We start from the raw sequence: 18,656 nt of genomic DNA, 5'->3' as shown, positions 1-18,656 counted from the left end.
CCACTGGGCCAGCCCTCAGCCCCAGCCTATGACCCCAACCCATGACCCAGCTGGCCCTCAGGGCCGAGGTCCCGGCACGCTGTGCTCCCAGCCCACCCACCTCTGGTCCCGTCACCAGAGCCTGGTCTCACCTGAGCCTTGCTGCCGGCGCCGGGGGCTGGGGCGGCGGCGGGTGCGGTGGCCGCATCCTTCTGCAGCAGCTGGAGGCCCAGGCTGGAGAGCTCCTTCTTGATGCTCATCATGATGGCTGAGTGGTTCTCGTAGTGCCTCAGCTGCTCGCTGAAGTGGCGCATGCTCTCCCTCACCACCTCGTTCTCCCGGCTCAGGTTGGCCTTGATGCTCTGTAGGGGCGGGACTTGAGGTCTTTCCAGTCCCTGGGCTGTCTCCCACCCTGGGGCACACCCCGGCTTCTGCCATCAGGCTTTGCCAACCCAGTCTCCCAACCCAGGGCCCAGAGGAATGGGTGGGGCGGCACCCAAGAGCAGCAGTGAAATAAAGCATGCTGCTCGAGACCCTGTGGTTATTAACTTTAATTTAAAAACTGCATGAATGAACAAACAGAAAACATGTTCATAGTACTAAATTAAAGGATATAAATGGATAGAAAATCTATGTCTCCCATCCACCTGTTTCTGGGTTAATTGTGATGGCCTTCTTTTTTCTTTTGTTTTTCTTGGCCATGCTGCATGGCTTGCAGGATCTTACTTCAGATACTGAACCCCCACCAGACACTGAACCCTGGCGGGGATCGAAGCCTTGGCAGTGAAAGCTCAGGGTCCTAACCACCGGACTGTGAGGGAATTCCTCTTCTTCCTCCCTCCCTCCTTTCTTCCCTTGCTTCCTTCGTTTCCACTTTGCTTTCTCCCTTGAGTTTGTTTTGGGAATTCTTGCACATCTCTGTATATAGTGCTTCTTACACCTTCTATGGACCACATGGCCGGCCACTGTCTGGATGGACCAAAATGTATTTAGCTAGTCCCTTATGGATCCATCTTTTAAGGTGCTACCCATCTTTTGCTACTTTAAAAATACCTTTTAAATTCACAAGTAATACATAAATATTCCCTTTTCATAAAATAAACATAAACTCATTGGGGTTTTGCTATGGCCTCTGATCCCTTCCTAGTCTCCAAGTCTCCAACTTTTCTCCTGGGTCTTGTTGGCTCCACCCGCAGCACCAAGCCCCATCTTTACCCCTACTCTGCTTCTCCTGCCCTGCCTCGTTGTCTCCCGCCTGCTGCGGACATTGCCTGGCTTTAGCAGCCCCTAGCCCCACAGGCTTCCTTGGTTTTTCAGATGGTAAAAAATCTGCCTGCAATGCAGGAGACCCAGGTTTCATCCCTAGCTTGGGAAGATCCCCTGGAGAAGGGAATGGCAAACCACTCCAGTATTCTTGCCTTGAGAATTCCATGGACAGAGGAGCCTGGTGGGCTACAGTCCATGGGGTCACAAAGAGTCAGACAGGACTGAGCGACTAACATACACACACATAGCCCCACTCCCACCTGGATCACAGAGAAGACGGAGGCAAACCATGTAAGGCAGCTTTTTCAACCTCAGCACTATTGACATTTGTGTGTTGTGGGACTGTCCTGCATTGTGGGATGTTTAGCAGCATCCCAACCACTGCCCACTAGAACCAACAGCATCCGCCACCCACTTCCCCCAAATTGTGACAACCAGAAATGGTTCCAGATACACCAGCTGTCCCCTGGGGAGCAAAATCACATAGGGCTGAGAACCACTGGTATAAGGGAAGAAAGCAGAGGGAAGCTGGGACTCCAAAGTGCTGCCTGACATCACAGGAGGTCAGTCCCTCCTGTGATGTTTTTCCCTTAGGCAGAGGAAGCCAGCTCCTCCTGAGGCTGTTCTTTCTGTCTCCTCCCAGTGTTAGCAAAAAACTTCTTTTGTTTTCCACAGCTATCACTTAGTGAACAGAAGTAAAGCAAAGATAATGCAAAACAGAAGATAATTTAAAAATCATTTCTTCGTGGCTGCGGAAATCATTGTCTGGCTCCTCCAGATTGCCTGGCTCACAGTTATGTGAAGTGAGTTAACATTTCCTAAGATTACAAGAGGAAAGAAAGGTCAAAGCAGAACTGTAGAACCAACAACAGGAGGGCCTGGCACGCACTATGCACAGGAAATCCTGGGCACAGGAGAAATTCAACAACTGTTATTATCTTTCTCCCGTGCTGGCACAAAAGAGATACTCACCAAATAATCTTCGAATAGTTAAGTGACCCTGGACTTTGGGGTTCGTAGGGGTTAATAGGGGCTTTCCAGGTGGTGCTAGTGGTAAAGAACCTGCATGCAATGCGGGAGACCCGGGTTCATCCCTGGGTGGGGAAGATCCCCTGGAGAAGGAAATGGCAACCCACTCCAGTATTCTTGCCTGGAGAATCCCATGGACAGAGGAGCCTGGCAGGCTATGGTCCATAGGGTTGCAAACCTTTGGACATGACTGAAATGACTTAGCACGCATGCACACAAGAGGTTAATCTCCCCTTGTGGGGCACAGGATGCCCAGGTGCCCCCTCCCGCTGGAAAGGAAGCCGGGAAAGGAAGCCCCTCACACCCCTGCTGGCAGCTGCATATCCCCGTGCTCTCAGCAGCCCAGCACAGACCGGATGCAGGAAAAGGCGGAGGCCAGGCTGTGCCAGCAGAGATGCAGACCTCAGGCCTGAACCTCCACGCCCGCTCAGCTCTGTCTCTGTCTCAGGGGGCGGTGTCAACCACCCACCAGCCCTCCGGCACATTTGCCCTGAGCAGGAGAAGACACTTAGCACCTCGGTCTCCAGGTAGGTGGGTCCTTGAACAGCCATGCTGCCTTGGGCCTGGCCCCAGGAGGCTTGGCCAGTCCTTCACAACACTCGTGTTTCATATGAATGGCCGCCCCAGACTTGTGCCCTGGTCTTGGTGAACTGAGGGTGGCTACAGGTTCCAGCCCCCTCCACACCCCTTTCACACAACTAGTAGGCGCCTCAGTTTCTCCACCCAGGCCTCCAGCTTCCTGTGGGCCCTCGAGGCCCAGTCGGATCTCCTGCTCAAAGGCGGAACCCTGTGGCCTGCATCTCCTTGTCCAGCTCCCTCCTGGAATCCAGCTTCCTATAGCCACCAGCGTCCAGACAGAACTGCCCAGGCAGCAGCCTGGCCACTGGCTTGAGCTCTGCCCTTACCTCTTCTAATGTGTTCATCTGGGAAGCCACCTTGTGGACGTAGGCGTGCACTTTCATGAGGTCCATGCTGTACAAGGTGCCCTCCAGGAGATCCACCATGGACTGCAGCTGCCGGGGAAGGGTGAGAGTTAGGGAAAAGGCAGAGCACGCGGCAGGACAAGAAGTGCAGTTAGAACTGGACATGGGACAATGAGCTGGTTCAAAATTGGGAAAACAGTACGTCAAGGTTGTATATTGTCACCCTGCTTATTTAACTTGTATGCAGAGTACATCATGTGAAATGCTGGCATGAATGAAGCACAAGCTGAAATCAAGATTGCAGGGAGAAATATCAATAACCTCAGATACGTAGCTGATGACAGAAAGCAAAGAGGAACTAAAGAGCCTCTTGATGAAGGTGAAAGAGGAGAGTGAAAAAACTGGCTTAAAACTTAACATTCAAAAAACTAAGATCATGGCAGCTGGTCCCATCTGCTGCTGCTGCTGCTGCTGCTGCTGCTAAGTCACATCAGTCGTGTCTGACTCTGTGCGACCCCATAGATGGAAGCCCACCAGGCTCCTCTGTCCCTGGGATTCTCCAGGCAAGAACACTGGAGTGGGTCGCCATTTCCTTCTCCAATGCATGAAAGTGAAGTCGCTCAGTCGTGTCCAACTCTCAGTGACCCCATGGACTGTAGCCTACCAGGCTCCTCTGTCCGTGGGATTTCCCAGGCAAGAGTACTGGAGTGGGGTGCCATTGCCTTCTCCGCTGGTCCCATCACGTCATGGCAAATAGATGGGGAAAAAATGGAAACAGTGAGAGACTTTATTTTCTTGGGTTCCAAAATCACTGTGGATGGTGACTGCAGCCATAAAATTAAAAGATGCTTGTTCCTTGAAAGAAAAGCTATGACCAACCTAGACAACATATTAAAAAGCAGAGATATCACTTTGCCACAAAGGTCCGTATAGTCAAAGCTATGGTTTTTCCAGTAGTCATGTATGGATGTGAGAGATGGACCATAAAGAAGGCTGAGTGCTGAAGAATTGATGCTTTTGAATTGTGGTGCTGGAGAAGACTCTTGAGAATCCCTTGGACTGCAAGGAGATCAAACCAGTCCATCCTAAAGGAAATCAACCCTGAATATTCATTGGAAGGACTGATGCTGAGGCTGAAGCTCCAGTACTTTGGTGACCTGATGCGAATAGCCGACTCATGGAAAAGACCCTGATGCTGGGAAAGATTGAAGGCAGGAGGAGAAGGGAATGACAGAGGATTAGATGGTTGGATGACATCACCGACTCAATGGACATGAGTTTGAGCAAGTTCCAGGAGATAGTGAAGGACAGGGAAGCCTGGCGTGCTGCAGTTGATGGGGTCACAAAGAGTCGGACACGACTAAGCATATTTCACATATGGCAGGCGCTGTGCCGGGGCCTGAATGAACCACTTCACTTAATCCATAACAACCCCGAGGACAGTGGAGCAGTGGACACCGAAGGAGCTCTATCCACACCCCCTGGATCCCTGCTTCTGTTTCTCGTGCCCAACCCTGGCTTCCACATGCCTACCTTTTAACAGCCTGTATCTGTGACTCTCTTCAAAGAGCCACTTTGCCCCTCAAAGTGTTTGGGAGTGTGTGTCCTCCTCGGGCAGTCTGCAGGCAAGGGCTGACTGGTGTGGACATCTAGAAGTCAGAATCCTAGCCACGCAGGACAAGTGAGCTGCCACTCATACTCCAGCGTCCCCTGCAGCTGGGGCTGGCACTTGGCCTGAAACCATTCCCCTACTGGGCTCCTTCCCTTCCCCCTCCCTCCCCAGTCCTCCTGCTGCTTCATCTGCTTCAGTATCAGTTCCTCCTGGGAGCCCTTTCATAATAAGTCATCTGCACAAGAGTCTGCTTCTGGGCACCTGACCTGTGATAAGGTTTGGAGGTCTTTTATCTCGGTCGTGCAGATCGGGAAGCTGCTGCTTAGAGAGGTGAAGCCAAGGCCCCCGGCTGTTAAATGGTGGAGCCAGAAGCAGAGCCCAGATTGGTATAAACCAAAACCTCTTTCCCATCATGCTTTACTGTGCCTGTCTGGGTTCAGATGGGGAAACTGAGGCCAAGAGATAGGGAGGGGCTTGCACAACCAGTCAGTAGCAGATGCCACGTCTCCCTCACCCAGTTCGCGGCTCTCCCTTCAGCTGCCCAACTCCATCCCCTCTCCGTCACACCTCATCAGGACATGACCCTTCCCTCCAGATGGCCAGGATGCCAGTGAGACTGTCAGGGAAACCTTGGCACAAAGGGCCAGTTGGGAAATCAGCTTTCCCTTGCCTCTAGTGGGCAGTTCCTCCAGTCCACCCCCTGTATGCATTCTCAGGGCCTGAGCAGGCCGGCGCTCCTGTTTGGCCTTGGCCAGCTATTTCCAACAGTTTTACTCCCACTCTCCCAGGGGTGTTCAAGCTGTTTTAAGCCAGGCAGTTCTTCTCTGAGTAGACTCTGATCTCGAAAACAGAAAAAGGGGGACTCTGGTGGAAGCAGGAAAAGGGCCCTGAGCCTCCTCTGCTTCCCCACAACCTTGTTCAGCCTTGGAAGGGTTGCGTGGTATCCCCAGGGCTCTGTGGAGTTCAGTTTCAGAACTGTGCAGTTTCAGAACTAGACGCTCCTGGGTCTCAGCTTCTCTCTGGGAGGCGGGCAGCAGGGGTATGGTGCACAGCAGCACAGTCTGGACAGGGCTCAGCTCAGAGTGGGTGCATAGCAAGGGCTTCATGAATATCAGTGATGAGTACCATTCCAGGAGGCTAAAAGGGACCTCCGAGCTTCATTTCTGTTGCCTTCAAGGCCACCAAAACTGGCTTCCTGAAGCACAACTTTGACCATGGGTCACTCCCCTGCCAGATGGCTCGCTGTGGCTCCCCACTGCCCAGGTGGGGCTTCTAATCTGCTAAGCCTGGCACTCAAGGTCTCTTCGATCTGCCCCTGCCATCTTCTTTGGCCTCAGCAAATGTTCACTGTGGCCCAGGCATTAAGGACAGTGATGACAATACAGACACGAGCTTCCGTGATCCTTCTTAGGCTGTCAAGGAGTGCAGAGTGACACAGAGGTGTCCGGATCAGGAAACACAGACGGAAACACACACAGGTGCCCAGGTCACTGACGGCGGGGCACTGACTTGTCTGGGAGTGGGTGTGGGTTGGTAAAGTCTGTCAGGAGGAAGTCTGAACTGAACTCTGAAGGACAAGCACAAATTGAGCAACGATGGCCGGAGACAGACATTGCAGGCCAAGGGAACAGCTCGTGCAAAGAGCTGAAGGTGTGAAGACACATGGCGTGTTTGAGCTGAGCTACTCAAAGTGTGGTCTGCAGACCAGCACCATTCCCAGTCCAAGCTGCTCATTACCAGTCTGTGATTAAGTAATTACACAAAGCAAGAGGAGACTTTCATAAAATTTCAGAGCCGTTCGACAGAGAAATTTTGTATCTGTGGACCCTACTAATCCAACACTGGACTTGTATTTAGTGTTTTTGTTTATATTCCATTTCATTTGTCTAACAACTAATTTTATAGTATTTTACAAAATATTGACTCTTGACAGATTTTTAAAAAACTGGTCTTTCACCACATACAGTTTGAGAAGCACAATATGGAACTGACCGGTGGCTAGTAAGGCTGGGACAGACAAAGGCGAGGAGGCACCCTGGGTCATACCCACTCTACTTACTCTCACCTAGCCTGTCTTTATTGCTGCTCTGCCTGAGGGACTCCTACACATCCCTCAATGCCCAGTTCTAATGTTACCTCCTCCTCAGGACTACCACAGTCCCTGGGATGTTGCTTGGTCTAGCACTGACTACCTAGCCATTATTGGGATCAGGAGCTGTGTCCCCAAAGGACTGGGATTTCTCAAGGGCGGGGCCACATCTAGTTCATGTCCAGAAGGAAAGGGAGTGAAGAGGTGAGAAACACTGCTCCTCCCTGCAGCCAACCTTCCCAAGAAAGGGGATCTAGAATCCTATTCTTCTTCCTCGGAGCCATGCAACTAAGGTCAAGTAACAGCTGCAGTTCTTAGCTTGAGGGGAAGGGTTGAGGTAGAGACAAGGGGCAGGTATAGGTGGGTATGCTCTGTTGTCCTCCACAGTGGCTTCTCCTAACCTCTTCTCCTGGGATGGTGGGGGAAACCCACGGAGGAAGGCGGAGCCACACCAAATAGGAGAGGCCTCAGCCCTGTCTTGTACTGCTTCTGCCATGGCTTCTCTTGGGGCTCTCTGGGTACCTCTCAGGCCCTCACTTTTGCTCCTAAGGTGTCGAGGAGGCAGAGTATCTTCTCTGGGCTCTTCCTGCAATCCCACCTGTTGGGTTAATCCCACCACTGCCCCACTCTAGTCCTCTAAGGCTGAATAAAAAATCCCATGGCTGCTGTGCACTGAAAGGCCTATGGGATAGCTCCGGGCTAAGAGAACTGCCCAGTGACCTCTCCACTGGGCAAGGGGACACAGCAGAGAATTCTTGGGTTCAAATCTTAGTGCTGCCAATTTCTTGCTCTGATCTTAGGCAAGTCACAGTTCCCCTCTGGGACTCAGATTCCTCCCCCAAGTAAAGCTGGGAACATAAGTTCCCTCTCCAAAGGGTTGTAGCAAGGATTAAACCAGCTAGCCTTTAGAAAAAGGTTTTGTCTATCCTCGTGTCCAGTATGCTTACAATCGGGTTACTGGGAAGTGGATATAAGCAAAAGTTGGATTTGTCCCTGTGACTGAAGACTGGCCTCTGGCTTCTGTCCCTGGAGTCTGCAGGGTGCTAGTGGATTTGGGGGACACTGTGGTCCAGGAACTGCCAAGTTGTCAAGAAGTCACTTGGGGACTTCCCTGATGGTACATTGCATAAGAATTGCTTGTCAATGCAGGGGACACTGGTTCAATCCCTGGTCCAGGAAGATTCCACATGCCGCAGAGCAACTAAGTCCATGTGCCGCAACTACTGAGCCTGTACTCTCTAGCCTGCAAGTTGCAACTGCTGAAGCCTGAGCACCTAGAACCTGTGCTCTGCAGCAAGAGAAACCACCACAATGAGAAGCCCATGCACTGCAACAAAGAGTAGCCCCCCGGTCCCCACAACTAGAGAAAAGCCCCCTCAGCAACAAAGACTCATCTCAGCCAAAAATAAAATAAAGAAAGCATTTCGTTCCTTTAAAAAAAAATAAGCCACTTGGCCTAAAATTCACCCCACCCCCCTGCCCCCTGCAACTTTGAGAGTTTTGGTATCCATCCAGTTGTTACAAAAATAAAACTAAAGTTAAATTTAAAGAAAATATTTTGAGCCAAATGTTGGAGATGATTCTTCCCGGGGCCTCTTGCTTTTCTGTGTGTCTTGCCTGCAGACACGCTGACTGTTCTTGTTCCAGGCCACCTTGTTGTAGAGTGAACAGACTCGGAGCAGCCAGAGAATGTTTCCCTCCAGAGCAGGGAAGGTGGGTTTGATGTTCCTCATAAGAGATTTGGATTCTCTACGTAGGAGCTCTTCTCTTGGAAGACATCCCACTGAATGTGCACGTGCTATCCAGCCCCCACTGCATCACCCCATGGGAAGTGAGTGGGAGAACCAGTGCAAGAAAGTGGAGGCACTCTGGTGACCATGAGTAATAAAGCCCTTTGTCTCTGGCTCACATCTTCTGCCAGTGTCCATGAAACTGGCAGGCTAACTTGTTAGCTTACACGTAGGGCAACATCTCAGCGAACGTGACAGTTCTTGACACGAAAAGGGCAAAATAGACGCGTTTGGAAGAAATTATAAAAGAAATAGATCTTCTCAAAAGCCACCAAATTCTCTGTGATGACCTACAGGGGTGATGGGAGGGAGGCTCCTGAGGGAGGGGATACATGCATACTTAGAGCTAATTCACGCTGTTGTACAGCAGAAACTAACACAACATCGTAAGGCATTGTCCTCCAGTTTGAGAAAAAGCCATCAAATTATCTGGGCTATTACAAAAAGGAAGATAGGAGAGCAGGGTGATTTAGAACACATGCTTTGGACATGGATCTGAGTTCAAATCTGAGCCCCACTAGGCCCTCCAAGGACGGACTTCTGCATGGTGTGAATGGTACGTGGGTGCCTGGCTGGCTGGGTAGCTGTGATCTCCTTGTCCACGTCTATCCAAGCTATGGGTCCTGGTGGTGGGCCTGGCACAGGGCTGGGTCACCCAGAGGTGGCGCCTCTTTCTAATCTTCCCGTGGTGGGTGTGTAGTTATAACATTCACATAAAAACAGGGTGTAGACTTAAGGCTGCATGTCATATGAGCACTCGGGCCAGTTACCTAACTTGTCCAAGCCTCAGTTTTCTCACCTATAAAATGACGGCAAAGATCCCACATTTCACCGAATGGATTAAGAATTTAGAGAAATAATGTAGAGGAGAAAAAGAGCTTAGCACAACATCTGGCACGAAGGTGGTACATGAATACGGGAAAAGTTATGACATGAAACAATCAGGTGCCACAAAATTTCAAATGCTATGTGGAGGTGACGATGGATGACCTGGTTTGGGGAAAACCAGGACACTCGGCTGGATGGTAATGAGACAGTAAAGGGCTGTCTCCAGGTAAACTCGCCAGAGCAGGCTGCCTCCATCGCTGACTGGCCCAGTGGCCTTAGGCAAGATGTGGTTGCCTCCCAGGGAGCCTCTGTTTCCTCACCTGTGAAATGGGGCGAGGACAACCCCTCTCCTAACATGTGCGGCCCTCTCACTGGAGGGCCGGCCCGCCAGCCCAGGCTAGGTGTTGGTGTAGGAGGGGCCCCATCGCGCCTCTCCTCCAGAAGGTCTACCTTGAGGAGCTCGGGTGCCTGTTTCTTGAGTTTCTCCATCTTCCACTCGTTCTCGCAGGGGTTGAGTGAGGAGGGCGGCGCCGTGCAGGAGCAGCGGCAGTCGGTGCCGGAGCTCACCGTCTCCACCGTGTAGAAGTCCTCCACGCGCGCCCGCCCGCTGCGCACCCGGCTGCACGCGTCCTTGCTCAGCGGCCGCATGATGCACTTGCAGCGGCAGTCGGAGCCCTCCGAGGTCATGCGCACCTGGTCCACGTCGCCGAACACCTGCAGAGAGGCCGTGGTGAGCTGAAGGCCAGGGCTGGGGCGAGGGGAGTGTTCCCCTTCCCTCCGTCCTTTTCCTTCAAGCCCACCCTGAGAGGCCACACACCCGATGTCTTAAGTGTGGTCACTGGGGGCAGCAGAACTTTCAGCCTGCAGGAGTCAGCTGGGTGAGATCAGTGGCAGGCACCAGGCTCCAGCCTGCTTTGCCCTCACACACCAGTAGGGCCCTGGGAGTCCCAGCCAGAACTCCCCTAGCTGGCTCAGCCCGCCCATCCTGGGCTCCAGGCTCTCAGGGCACAGCTATTTATGACTCAGTCAACAAACCCACACCTTTGAGCTCTCACTGAAGCCACCAGGACCCAGGCAAATTCAAGGCCCCCTTGGGCTTTCTGCCAAGCCCACCCCCATGAGCATCCCAGCGTCCTCTGGGAAGGGCAGTAGGCACTCCATTTCTGCTCTGAGCCCTCAGACACCTGTTTGAAGCCCTGGCCTCTGCCAGACTCTGGGTAGGAGCTGGAGGTGCAGAAGAAGTAGACAGAGGGGCATCCTTGACCTTCTCAGCCATGGGAGAAGTTGATGCAGTGAGCCCTGAGATCCAGAGAAAGACACCCATGAAGACTGCTCGGAGGAGGGCACCCCGGGGGACATTTCTAAGCATGAGTAGAACAGTCCAGGGAGAGCAAGTCAGATGTGCAAAGACAAGCAAGGACTGGGCACCTTGGGAGCCTGGAGGAGGTTCATTCTGGCTCGTGCCTACAGAGAGCCTGGTGGTAGGAGGTAAGGCTGAGGGAGGCAGAGCCTGACCCATGGAGGGCCCTTAAAACTGGCTGAGGATCTGGTCTTCTTCCTGAAAACACTGGGAAGTCATGGAAGGGTTATCAGCAGGAGAGAGCCAGGGCCAGGTCTGCAGGGCACTCAGTCAGCCTGCTTTGTGGACAGACGGTGGATGGAGGAGGCAAGCCTGGGATGCGGAGCCCAGGGAGGAGACATTTATTGAGAACTCACTGAGCACTGGGGAGGCGTGGGGCGGTGGTGAGGAACACAGCCATGGGCCACCTACAGCTGTGTGCACTCGGGCAGATTACTTAACCTCTCCGTGCCTCAGTTTCTTCACCTGTAAAAGGAGGGTACTGCTAGTGAGTATATCGAACAAAAGACTGTGAGGACTGAGAGACAGAATACCGGGAATATGTTGTAGTTGTTATTATTAGCACCAATAATCCTGACAGGGGCTTGTTTATCCCTCTATATTTCTCCATGTGGGTACATTGGTAGGTATTCTTTTTATTTATTTGTTTGGCTGTGCCAGGTCTTAATTGCAGCACCTGGGATCTTTGATCTTTGTCGCGGCAAGTGAACCCTTAGTAACGGCGTGTGGGATCTAGTTCCCTGACCAGAGATTGAATCCTGGCCCCCTGCATTGGGAGCATGGAATCTCAGCCACTGGACCACCAAGGAACTTCCTAGACATTCTTAGCAGCGTTCTCCAGATGCGATAATAGCCCTGGAGCCAGCAAATAACTTGTTCAAGGGGATGAGAGCCCAACACGGGTACACTTGCTGTCCCGAGGGGGATGAGGAGGGTGGGGAAGGGGGCGCTGTGGTGGAAGTTTTGTCCGGGGTCCTCTGTGGGGCAAGTGTGCCCTGGGCCCAGCTGGGCAATTCTCTGCGCCCATGAGCACTGACAGCCAGGCTGAGATGATGTACATTCTTTAGATCGCCGCTAATGCGGTAAGCCTGCCTTTGCTTTGAGACTTCTGGGCCCCCTTCCCAGCTCTGCTGGAACCCCTAGTCACCCCCACCCACTCCCACAGGTGGGGCAAAGAGCCCAGCAAGTGGATGTGGGTGTGTTCTGTGTGGCCCAGGCCAAAGAGGCCTCTTCCTGGGGACTCACCCATAATCCAACACCCATCCCCACCAGCAGCGGCCTCCACATGACTGCAACATTCCTTCCCTCCTCAGATGAGGTGCTACGTCCTGATGGGGGCGGCCAAGGCCCTGACACAGGCCAGGAGGCAGGAGTCAGAAGAGGACCTCCACTCCAGCCCCAGCTGCCAGGAGCCTGGGGCAAGGGCCCCACCTCCTGTGGTCACAGTGTCCTGTGGTGCTTGACTGGAAGCAGCAGAGCCTCATGGAAAGAAGCCAGGCCTGGGCTCACATCCCAGCTCCCACATGTCCTCCTCGCATGGCCCTGACCCCTCTGAGTCTCAGCCTCCTCCTCTGTAAAATGGGGAGGATAACAGTCCTTTCCCCATAAGCTTGTCCTGAGGCTGAAATGAGTCAATGCATGTGGAGCACCTAGCATAGCACAGCTGCTCTCTACTTGCTACTGAAGTTGCTGCCAATAACCCTTTTGCACGTTTGTACGTAGTTTTCTACCTCTGTGCTCTCACCACAACCACACATCTTGGAGAGGAGAAATCTGAGTCTCAGAGAAGGTGAGGGATTTGCCCAGGGTCGCACAGCACAGCCTGACTCCAAAATGTAGTTCCCATGCAAGTCACCAGGCAAGGGCTTCTCCACAGCAACTGAGCTGGGAGAGAGATGGTGGCCCTGGAAGGATCAGGCCTCGGTCGGGCAGGGGAAATGGATCTGATCCATTTTGCCCTCAGTCTGCAGGCTGGGGTTACTGCCAAGCAGGAAAGTCCCTGCCTGAGCCCCCATCTTTCCCTGCAGCCTCACTCAGCACACACTGCTGCTAAAGCCCCCAGGAGTGTGGGTGGCTTGTGCTTAAAAAGATCCCCAGCTATTTGCAAGGAAATCCCACAGTAAGAGGCCAAGAAGGCATGTTTGATATTTCTGAAGAGAGATGGATAAATCTGGCCAGAATGGGGAAGTGGGGTTTCAACCTAGAAAATGTTCTAGGAACAGAACAGATTGTGTCACCTGGAGGTTGAAGCTTCCCTCTTTTCTCATGGCCAGCCCAGATTCACCAAGTGGCAGTTTCCACATGTCCTTCTGCAGGCAAAGATCTCCCCTAGAGCCCATGGTCTTCTGGACACCGCCTCCAGATGCACCCCACGGGCACCCCAACTTAATCCATTCAAAACTGGGCCCACCATCTTCTCCCAAACCCACGTCTATCTACCCTCCTGCACAACTCAGATCTTTGAGCCTCCTCTTTGCTCTCACCACTCTCACCAGAACAAACCCACCAGTCATATTCTTCTGATGTGTGTGCATAAGTGCTCAGTTGCGAAGTCATGTCCAACTCTTTGCAACCCCATGGACTGTAGCCCATCAGGCTCCCCTGTCTGTGGGATTTCCCAGGTAAGAATACTGGAATAGGTTGCCGTTTCCTCTCCAGGGGATCTTCCAGACCCAGGAATTGAACCTGTGTCTCCTGCATTGGCAGGCAGATTGTTTACCACTGTGCCACATAAGAAGCCTGTTCTTCCAATGCTTCATCCTAAATATCTTCTATCTCAATGGTCTCCACTCCCTGGCCACAGCCTAAGCTCAGGCTGCATTAACTGCTTAGTTAATGCAACTGCTACCTAGAGAATACATGGGGCTTCCCTGGTGGCTCAGTGGTAAAGAACATGCCTGCCAATGCAAGAGACATGAGAGTTGCGGATTTGATCCCTGAGTGGGGAAGATTCCCTGGAAAAGGAAATGGCAACCCACTCCAGTATTCTTGCCTGGGAAATCTCATGGACAGAGGAGCCTCACAGGCTACAGTCTATGGAATTGAAAGGAGTCAGACATGACTTAGCGACTAAAGTAAGTATGGTTAATAGACCTATTTAGCAACTAAACAACAGACAATATAGGGAGCCGCCTCTCTGCTCGATTAATCTTCCAAAGCTCCTCTTTGATGATCTGTTATTCTCTTGCTCCACAAACCTCCATGAGTTCTCAGCTGGGAGATGTGCCTCAGAATTACCTGGGATGGGATAACTTGGAAAATGCAGATGCCCTGTCCTTATTCCACCTTGACTCAGACTCTCCCAGGCTTCTCAGGTATTTGGGTGCCCACTAAAGGCTGAGAATCCTGGAGCCCCAGGAATCTCCAAATTCCCCAGGTTCCCTGTCTTGGATTTTTGAGCAGTCCCTACCTGACTCTCTTGAGTCTCATTGTTCAAGTCTGTCAAATGGGGAAATCCTGAATGTTGTGTAAGATCTTGAATGTAAACCCTAGGCAGAGGGCTTGGCACCCAGGATGTTCTTCACGTGCCCCAGCCAGAGGGAGAGATGGGGCAAGACTTTTCCTGCAGAGAGACCCGAGGGGCCTGGCTTGGCCCCACGCTCTGTTTCGTGCAGAAGGACTCCATCACTGTGCAGCCCTGGCCGGCTATGGAGCCTGTTTCCAATTACACCCACAGGCGGCAACTCCCTGAGTGGAGGAGCAGCAACACCTAAGCCTCTGAGTACGGCCTGGACTGGAACATCTGATCCAGCCTGGGATACCACCGGCTGCTTGTGCCAGCCCCTCCTGCTCCCCTGGCCCAGCTCCCACAGGCCTTGGTACCTCCTCCCTGTCCTCAGGCCTCTGATCAGCAGCAGGGCTGCCCAAAGATCCCCTTCCCACTCCTGAATGCATGGAGGAAATGAGGTGTCAGCAGCTCTTTCACAGATGGGGAGACTGAGGAAGAGATGTGGAATTCTCAGCCACATTCCAAGGACCTACAGCAAAAAAGCAGGTTCCTGGAGGCCTCTGGTACTGTGCCTGGGTGTCACGTGGTCACCTGTCTATCCAGCCTAACCTCCTCACTGGGCAGCCCCTCAGAAATGCCAGGAAGCTGTGAACGCCTCTCACTGGACAAAACTCTTCCTTAGATGGAAACCCCAAGTCCTGTTTAGGAGAGACCTGGTTATAAACACAAAATTAAAACATGCCAAGCGAGGAGCTGGCCACAGGCATTCTGGGGTTACGTTGCCCCTGCACCCCTGAAAGTCCTGGGCAGAAGGGGAAGCCAGACCTCCCAAGAGCAGGAAGTCTGAAGCAGGGCCAACTTAACCCTTTAGGGCCCTAGACAGACTTCACTTCCCAGATTGGCCCTCCAAAGAGCTCGCCCCTCACCCTCAGAAAATAGGATGGGCTTGGAGGAAGGAGGATTGTTGGGGGAGGGAGGGTAATAATGAAAACAGCTCTCTCTCAGAGCCAGCAGGAGTCTGGCTGTGCTGAGGAATGCAGAGTAAATTCACCCATCACTTGATTTTTATTTTTCCCAGCTGGGTGAGTGCTGTGGGTGGGAGGTGTCTGGGGGAGGGCTGTGCTGAGTCCCCCAGCTGCCTCATCCTCCACACTCTGGGATGTGCCTCCCCGCCCCACCAGCCCCAGCTTGCCCTGGGACAGCACACACACACACACACACACACACACACACACACGCACACACGCACACACACCCACCCTAGCAAGTGTTTGGCTGACTCACTACATAAACAGGGTGTTGGGTTTTCTTTGTCTTTGCTTTGAATGCAAGCCCTCCCCCACAGGCTCTATAGTCCTCGGCATGGCTCAGAGGATGCCCAAGACCAAATATCCCTCCCAGCTAGAGAAATGAGAAATGGCAAAGTGCTGATCAGGTTATCTGGGGTTTTTTGCTCACTTGTTCCTGGACCTGACCCAGGTCAGGGAATCCTAGAAGGCGCTATATGGAAAGAAAGTTGGGAAGATGTTTTTCCAATGGGGGATCTGAGGTCCAGAAATAGGCAGTGACTTGCCCAAAGTCACACAGTCTAAGAACAACAAAGGGCCAAAGAAACCTAGGTTTTTTGATTCACAAACCAGCTTTCTACACACCCTAATTTCCCATCTGTAAAATGGGAATGCTACTCATTCCCTCCTTATCTTTGGAGTACATGCTCAAGACTGCAGCTCACTTGTCTATATACCCTGAGCTGAATCTTCAGGCTGAGGGTCTGCCAGTGCCTACTGCTCATATACTTACCATGTGGCTAGTGGCCTCTGCCCTTTACCTGCCTGTGGACAGGGCAGCCTCACCTCCTACCCAGGAAAGGGGCTGAAGGGACATCAAGAGAAGTCACTCTTATTCTCATGCTCTGCAAGAATAAGGGCTCTACCTCCCTCCTACCTCTCACTTTTCCCTAGCCCTGACTCAGTCCTCACCCGGTCGTTTCTAAAACATCCTCAAGGGGTCCCTGCTCTGACTGACTCAAAGTGCTTCTGTCTACATTCTGGATCTCACCCTCTTTTGGGGTCTCTGTGGTGAGATTTCAAAATCACAGTAGCATTTACTGGGCACATACTAGCTGCCAAAGTGGTGTTAAGCATTATCCAGGCTTGATCTCTCTCATGTAGAGATCATCGACTGCAGGAAGTGAGAACTATGTTGTTATTCCCATATTTACAGGTCAGGAAATTGGAGGCTCAGAGAGGTAAAGGCTCAAGGTCACTTGGATGAGAGGTGAAGGTGGGATTTGAACCCAGATCTGCTTGACATCAGAGCAGAACCTTTTAGCCACAACTGAGAACATCTTGATCACTTCTGCAGACATGGTGTCCTCTAGAGCAGGGATCCCTAACCTCCAGGATCTACTCCCTGATGATATGAAGTGAAGCTATTATAATTAATAATAATAGAAATAAAGTGCACAATTAATGTAATGTGAAAAACTATCTTCCACGAAATCCATCCCTGGTGCCAAAAAGGTTGGGACTGCCACTCTACAGGGTACGTCAGATTTCTGGCAGGAACACCAGAAGGCAGGAAGGACCAGTCCAGCTGGATTCACTGGGGAGGGACTCTGGGTCCTCAGTATGGGCTGAAAGCCTTGGCCCAGGGCCTGCTACAAACCTTGGAGTCGCTAGGTAGCAGTTACCAGGGCTCTGTCCCACGTGCGTTAGCCTCCCACGGAAACTTTGAGCCAGATCTCTAGGCTGCCCCTGCCCAGCGCTCTTGGGAATCACCTCCCTAGGCTGGAGACTCCATCGCCTTCTGCACCCCCTTCAAGCTCCCAGCGCCCCTTCTCCCTAGCTCAGGATTTCAGTACTGAACTTCTGCCCTCACTGGACTGTGTCCAGCGCCCCTTCCTGATGCTCCGGGTCCCAAACACCCCTACCATCTCCAGTGCTTCTTCCCCATGCGCTCCTGTCCTGGTGTCCCGGTCCCTGCAGCCTCCCTATTAAGCTCGAGGTCGGGTCTCGCCTGTCCTGGTCCTCGGTTCCCGGCCTCACACAGTGCCTGGTCTGCAGCCCCAGCCACAGCGCCCCCTCGCGCTCGGCTCTACCGACCTGCGCCCGGATCGGAGGGCAGCGCTTACCTTACTGTCGGCGCGCACCGGGCCCACGCGCAGCAGCAGCAGCAGCAGCAGAGGCAGCAGAAGCAGAGGCAGCGGCCGGGGCCCAGGCCGGGACCTGGGCCTGGTGGGGAGGGCGGCTGCGGCCATACGGAGACGGGTACGGACGGCGGGCGCCGACAGCACGCGCGGACGCCGGGAAGCGCGGGCCGCACTGCGAGCTGGGCGCCGCGGTCAGCTCTACCCGCGCGGCGTGCCCCCAGTCCGCCCGCGGCTCCCCGCCCCGCGACCCCTCCCGCGCCGCTGGGGGCGGAGCTGGGATGGAGGGGGGCACCCCACCCCTCTGGCCCGCTCCCAGCCGGGCCTCTTTGCCATTGGGCGGCTCTCCAAAGGGCATCCCTGCAAGGACACTAAAAAAGGGTCTGGTTCGGAACCCGCAGTAGCAGCTGGGGCAGTGAAGGAGCGCAGGCTCTCCACACCGAGTGAGGTCCTGTTCTTTGAGATGTAGGATCTTGGGAGTGTCTCTTCGGCTCTCTGACCTTCAATTTCCCGTCTGTTAAATGGGAAAAATAGTGCTTCCCTTTTGGAGTTGGTTGTAAAGTTCAGAGGAGGGATGTTTCCAGGGCACGCGAGTCTTGTAGATCTCCAAACACCCCGACCGTGCCAGCTCCACCCTTCTCCTGGCTCAGACTTCTCTCTCTTGCAAGGTCCAGTTCTTCCCCTCTGCGAGATCCCTCCCGTCAACCCCCAACTAAACTCCTGTAGCTCCAATCATTTAAACACCCTCCTAAGGCAATGGCACCCCACTGCAGTACTCTTGCCTGGGAAATCCCATGGACGGAGGAGCCTGGTAGGCTGCAGTCCATGGGGTCGCTAAGAGTCGGACACGACTGAGCAACTTCACTTTCGCTTTTCACTTTCATGCATTGGAGAAGGAAATGGCAACCCACTCCAGTGTTCTTGCCTGGAGAATCTCAGGGACAGAGGAGTCTGGTGGGCTTCCGTCTATGGGGTCGCACACAGTCGGACACGACTGACGCGACTTAGCAGGAGCAGCAGCATCCGCCTGAGGAAGCGCCTGGATTCTCCGCTTCCTAGGCAACAAAACTTCCCGAGCAGCAGTTTGTGTTCGCCACTCCTCAAATTCCCTGGCCATCCCCTCGCTCCAGGGGTCTTCGGTCTCACTACGGAAATACCTTGTTAGGATCTCTGTAACCGAAACC

The 18,656-nt window shown here is 53.1% G+C and overlaps 1 protein-coding gene across 1 annotated transcript in view; it reads right to left on the bottom strand.

Moving 5' to 3' along the window:
- The window catches only part of OLFML2A (olfactomedin like 2A), a 28,708-nt gene extending 10,981 nt beyond the window's left edge, over positions 1–17,727 (bottom strand). Inside the window, exons 1-4 of the mRNA XM_027556244.1 lie at positions 17,458–17,727; positions 9,967–10,230; positions 3,180–3,287; positions 132–341 (exon numbers count right to left, since the gene is read on the bottom strand). Of these exons, the coding sequence (XP_027412045.1) occupies positions 132–341; positions 3,180–3,287; positions 9,967–10,230; positions 17,458–17,583 (708 nt within the window). The 5' untranslated portion in view covers positions 17,584–17,727. The remainder of the gene's footprint in view (positions 1–131; positions 342–3,179; positions 3,288–9,966; positions 10,231–17,457) is intronic.
- Between the last annotated feature and the right edge of the window lie 929 nt (positions 17,728–18,656).

Source organism: Bos indicus x Bos taurus, chromosome 11 (assembly GCF_003369695.1).
Source record: "Bos indicus x Bos taurus breed Angus x Brahman F1 hybrid chromosome 11, Bos_hybrid_MaternalHap_v2.0, whole genome shotgun sequence".
NCBI classification, from domain to species: Eukaryota; Metazoa; Chordata; class Mammalia; order Artiodactyla; family Bovidae; genus Bos; species Bos indicus x Bos taurus.
The sequence above is the reverse complement of the archived record's forward strand: the minus strand, read 5'-3'. Positions and strand labels throughout refer to the sequence as shown.